The sequence below is a fragment of the Somniosus microcephalus genome, chromosome 31 (assembly GCF_052327205.1).
Source record: "Somniosus microcephalus isolate GS21.2 chromosome 31, FLI_Smic_1.0, whole genome shotgun sequence".
Classification (NCBI taxonomy): domain Eukaryota; kingdom Metazoa; phylum Chordata; class Chondrichthyes; order Squaliformes; family Somniosidae; genus Somniosus; species Somniosus microcephalus.
Window position 1 is genome coordinate 40,771,506 of NC_141017.1, and position 5,848 is coordinate 40,777,353.

The 5,848-nt window shown below is 53.6% G+C and overlaps 1 protein-coding gene across 1 annotated transcript; it reads right to left on the reverse strand.

Annotated features, from left to right (window-relative positions):
• Positions 1-1,214: 1,214 nt before the first annotated feature.
• Positions 1,215-4,505, reverse strand: rln3a (relaxin 3a). Its single transcript, XM_085971433.1, has 2 exons — positions 4,331-4,505; positions 1,215-1,908 (listed from the first exon to the last, which is right to left on the reverse strand). The coding sequence occupies exons 1-2, from the start codon at positions 4,503-4,505 to the stop codon at positions 1,280-1,282; spliced, it is 804 nt and encodes a 267-aa protein (XP_085827559.1). The 3' UTR covers positions 1,215-1,279.
• Between the last annotated feature and the right edge of the window lie 1,343 nt (positions 4,506-5,848).

The window sequence follows — 5,848 nt, forward strand, 5'->3', positions numbered from 1 at the left end:
ATTCAAAGCACAAGGAGATATCGGGCTATGGGGAGGTAGTAGGATTAAGAACATAAGAAATAGGTTCCTTGAGCCTGTTCCACCAATCAATAAGATCATGGCTGATCATCCACCTGAACTCCACTTTCCTGCCCGATCTCCATATTCCTTGATTCCCCTAGAGTCTAAAAATCTATCTCAGCCTTGAATATACTCAAAGACTCAGCATCCACAGCCCTCTGGGGCAGAGAATTCCAAAGATTCACCACCCTCTGAGTGAAGAAACTCCTCCTCATCTCAGTCTTAAATGGCCGACCCCTTATCCTGAGACTATGCCCCCTAGTTCTAGACACTCCAGCCAGGGGAAACAATCTCTCAGCATCGACCCTGTCAATCCCCCTCAGAATCTCTTAGTTTGGGATTGATACAGGGCTATGGGGAGAGAGCGGGGCAGTGGGATTAGTTTGGGATTGATACAGGGCTATGGGGAGAGAGCGGGGCAGTGGGATTAGTTTGGGATTGATACAGGGCTATGGGGAGAGAGCGGGGCAGTGGGATTAGTTTGGGATTGATACAGGGCTATGGGGGGGAGAGCAGGGCAGAGGGATTAGTTTGGGATTGATACAGGGCTATGGGGGGGAGAGCAGGGCAGAGGGATTAGTTTGGGATTGATACAGGGCTATGGGGGGAAAGCGGGGCAGAGGGATTAGTTTGGGATTGATACAGGGCGATGGGGAGAGAGTGGGGCAGTGGGATTAGTTTGGGATTGACACAGGGCTATGGGGAGAGAGCGGGGCAGTGGGATTAGTTTGGGATTGATACAGGGCTATGGGGAGAGAGTGAGGCAGTGGGATTAGTTGGGGATTGATACAGGGCTATGGGGGGAGAGCGGGGCAGAGGGATTAGTTTGGGATTGATACAGGGCTATGGGGAGAGAGTGGGGCAGTGGGATTAGTTTGGGATTGATACAGGGCTATGGGGAGAGAGTGGGGCAGTGGGATTAGTTTGGGATTGATACAGGGCTATGGGGAGAGGGTGGGGCAGTGGGATTTGTTTGGGATTGATACAGGGTCGAGTCGCACCATCCTGACTTGGAAATATATCGGCCGTTCCTTTATCATCGCTGGGTCAAAATCCTGGAACTCCCTAACACTGAGACGGTTACACCAGGAATCAGAGAGTTCTGACGAAGGGTCTTCGACCTGAAATGTTAACTCTGTTTCCCTCTCCATGGATGCTGCCTGACCTGCTGAGTTTTTCCAGCGTTTCTGTTGTTATTTCAGACCAATTAACAACTTTCTCATAACAAAGGGAAATGAATCAAACACTGCCACCTGAACATTGACAATTCAGACTGTGGTGACTGAATGACTTTTTTATTAAAAGCAGACCGTACGAAGATGATGTGAGCATGTGGTGGTGATGGTGTGAAACATTGGAGAAACACAATGGAAAACTGAGAAACGGAACTCTGGCAAACACTGGAACAGCCAACACTTACACTAACAATGTCTGTCTCAAACTGCCACACATGCCTTGTATCCGAGTGGCGTGGAGAGTTCAGGAGTGGGATCTTTGCATGCGAGGTGTTTGCACGGATTGAGTCAGTTTCGGTGTTGCATGTTGAAGGGGGGTCGATGGTGCAGCGGGGACTCCAACAGAGTGAGCTGATCTCACTCTTGGTGCAGCCCCACTTACAGCAGGCATTGGACAGACCCACCACCACGTCCCTCCCCTTCCTGTCGGTGCTCCTCAAAGCCTGCAACACATCATCAGAGATGCTCCTCCTGCTCCGACCCTCCTCCCCAAATCCCACCAGGACTCTCCAGCTCTCAGGCTCGTAGTTGGTGACATCACCAGCAAGATTCCAGCTGTCGGGATTGGAATCTTCTGCAGTCTGCTCCAAGTGGGCGATGGGCTCGGGAACGTCTGGAAGAGAAACAGATCACAATCCTTAACACATGTGATGAAATATTTCCATTCATCACTGCCTGTGACTGAGATCGGTTTCAGTGTCATTTCCCTTCCCCCAGACCTCATTGTATTGTGTACTGGAATGTGCTGTATTGTATACTGGAATGTGCTGTGTGTAGGGCTCCGCCCATACCTGGCCCCGTTTGTAAGCTAACTTCAGTCTAGCCCCAATCTCCAGAAGGACGACATCTCTCTCGCTTACGTGTTTCGTTCTAAGTTAATAAAAGCCTTGTTTTGTTCTGCTACCTTCGAGTCTCGGAATTATTGAGACACATCAACACACACGGAAATGATCATTAATCAATCTCCAAATAATCCAAACAACTAAAAGCTGGTTTGCAGTAAGTTCAGGATTTCAACCCTTCTCCAGCACATTTAGAACAATCACAGGAACAGGAGGCCCGTTCAGCCCCTTGAGCCCGTCCTGCCATTTTATTAGATCCTGGCTGATCTGAACTCTATCAGTAGCGAGGGCGGCGGGAGATGCGGGGATATATTCACTGCACCCCAGGCTCAGTGAGAGCTTCCTGCTGTCTCACCCCCCAGTGCTTCACCCACATTGAGCCCACACGGTGAGAGCTGGAAGACTATTCAACCACGGGGGCCTTGCAGTCGAACCCCACTCTGTTCTCAACACATACTCTTGGCAGCAGGAATGACTGGACTGGAAAGTGATCGGGAGAGGAAGCCCTGGCTGAATTTACCCCTTCCTAGCCCAGGAGCACTGAGGGGAACCTGTACAGCACTTGCTCCTGTCCCAGGTGAGAGCGACTAACAATAATTTAAATCAGATAAAGCTTTCAGTCAATGCTTTTCTGACAGTTTTTATGGTCTGTATACTAGTTGTAATTGTAAACTGATAATCTCTCTTGTGGTTTGGATTATTTATAAGGCCCTGTGCTGCTGCTATGACCTCGTTTCACTATATCCCGCCTCAGCAAACGGCAGTGAACTCGACTTACGCTTCAGCATCCCAGCGCATCACACACCACAAACCAACAGAGGAAGCCTGCAAACTGCAAGTGCACCTGGCAGGGGCAGCGCTTGATACAAGACTCAACATTAACCGTGTCAGTCCGACACCACAACTCACAATCACAGGGTCACGAGCGAGTGCGTCAGTCCGACACCACAACTCACAATCACAGGGTCACGAGCGAGTGTGTCAGTCCGACACCACAACTCACAATCACAGGGTCACGAGCGAGTGTGTCAGTCCGACACCACAACTCACAATCACAGGGTCACGAGCGAGTGTGTCAGTCTGACATGACAGAACTCTGGGGAATCCTGACTGATTTACACCACTGCCTAGCCCAGGGCACTGAGCCCAATCCTAGTCCCAATTGCAGCCCCCTTGTGGAACCACTGCGTGGTCCTCCCCAGCGGGTGGGTAATCCACTGGGATCTGTCGTCAGCGGGTAATCCACTGGGATCTGTCACCAGCGGGTAATCCACTGGGATCTGTCACCAGCAGGTAATCCACTGGGATCTGTCAGCAGCGAGTAATCCGCTGGGATCTGTCACCAGCGGATAATCTGCTGGGATCTGTCACCAGTGGGTAATCCGCTGGGATCTGTCACCAGCGGGTAATCCACTGGGATCTGTCAGCAGCGAGTAATCTGCTGGGATCTGTCGCCAGCGGGTAATCCGCTGGGATCTGTCACCAGCGGGTAATCCACTGGGATCTGTCGCCAGCGGGTAATCCACTGGGATCTGTCAGCAGCGAGTAATCCGCTGGGATCTGTCACCAGCGGGTAATCCACTGGGATCTGTCACCAGCGGGTAATCCGCTAGGATCTGTCACCAGCGGGTAATCTGCTGGGATCTGTCACCAGCGGGTAATCCACTGGGATCTGTCGCCAGCGGGTAATCCACTGGGATCTGTCAGCAGCGGGTAAGCCACTGGGATCTGTCAGCAGCGGGTAATCCACTGGGATCTGTCAACAGCGAGTAATCCACTGGGATCTGTCACCAGCGGATAATCTGCTGGGATCTGTCACCAGTGGGTAATCCACTGGGATCTGTCACCAGCGGGTAATCCACTGGGATCTGTCACCAGCGGGTAATCCACTGGGATCTGTCAGCAGTGGGTAATCCACTGGGATCCACCACCAGCGGGTAATCCACAGGGATCCGCCACCAGCGGGTAATCCACCGGGATCCGCCACCCACGGGTAATCCACTGGGATCTGTCACCAGCGGGTAATCCAATGGGATCTGTCGCCAGCGGGTAATCCACTGGGATCTGTCGCCAGCGGGTAATCCACTGGGATCCGCCACCAGCGGGTAACCCACCTGCTGGAGTTTCCATGCTGCGCTGGGTGATATTTAACACCTGGTGTTACAGATGAAATGCTCTCCTGGTCATTCTTACCTGGTGTGTTTATCCCGGTCCTTTTCCACCTGGAACCTCCGCAGGTGAAAATGACTGCCCGGATAAACTCTCTGCCGCAGAGTTTCACTCCGAGAGCGGGATTCCGAGCCCCGGCCTCCAGCGGGAAGTCGGAGATGAGCAGCCAGACAGCGAGGGTGAAGCAAAGCTTCGGCATCGCCCGGGATCTGCTGTCCTGTCCGGTGAGCCTGAGGGGGAAGAGGAGAGGGGAGAGGAGAGAGACTGGTCCCGGCGCTGGGCTGAGACTCTCAGACTCCCCTCGCTCACAGCTCGCTCCAGTTAAACCCTGGCTCACATCTGATAAAGAGATGTCATTACAGAGCTGTCACAACACACAACAGGAGACGGATGCTTTAATGAGCAGTGTTAGGACCTCGGTAAAGGTCTCTACGAGTGAGGAGGCTTCACACTGAACGCACGCCTCCATTGTAACTTCTCAAACAAGATATTAAAAATCATTCTCATCAAACTCGCACAAAGCAAAAGTCCTTAAAAATAGAACGCCCGGAGATGAGTTGTTATTTCTCAAATGTCGAGAGCCCACAGCTCACGTCACACATTCGTTGTTTAAAACCTTTGTTAAATGCCAGTCCCACTGTTGTGGGGGGTCCAGTCCCCCTGTGAGAGCCGGGTGTCCGCAGGCTGCTCCACCGTGAAGTTAAACTGGGATCCTTATCCTCACACACAGCGACCTGCCGGAGTCACCGGACACAAGGATCGGGCCATTCTAACTCTCGCCCTGGGGTAGGGACCGAAAGGACAAGGAGGTTGAATCGACCACACAGACTGGCGTTTATATCAGGCATTGTCACATCGCTCAGAAACTTCCCAAACTGACTGTTCTTCCAATAATACCGTGAGATCTTAAATATCCACCTGAACAGTAAGATGGGGCCTCGGTTAACGTTTCATCTAAAATATGGCACCTCCGACACTGCGGCGCTCCCTCAGTACTGCCCCTCCGACAGTGCGGCGCTCCCTCAGCACCGCCCCTCCGACAGTGCAGTGCTCCCTCAGTACTGCCCCTCCGACACTGCGGCGCTCCCTCAGTACTGACCCTCCGACAGTGCGGCGCTCCCTCAGTACTGCCCCTCCGACAGTGCGGTGCTCCCTCAGTACTGCCCCTCCGACAGTGCGGCGCTCCCTCAGCACTGCCCCTCCGACAGTGCGGCGCTCCCTCAGTACTGCCCCTCCGACAGTGCGGCGCTCCCTCAGTACTGCCCCTCCGACAGTGCGGCGCTCCCTCAGTATTGCCCCTCCGACAGTGCAGCATTCCCTCAGTACTGCCCCTCCGACAGTGCGGCGCTCCCTCAGTACTGCCCCTCTGACAGTGCAGCGCTCCCTCAGTACTGCCCCTCCGACAGTGCGGCGCTCCCTCAGTACTGACCCTGCGACAGTGCAGCACTCCCTCAGTACTGCCCCTCCGACAGTGCGGCGCTCCCTCAGCACTGCCCCTCCGACAGTGCGGCGCTCCCTCAGTACTGCCCCTCCGACAGTGCG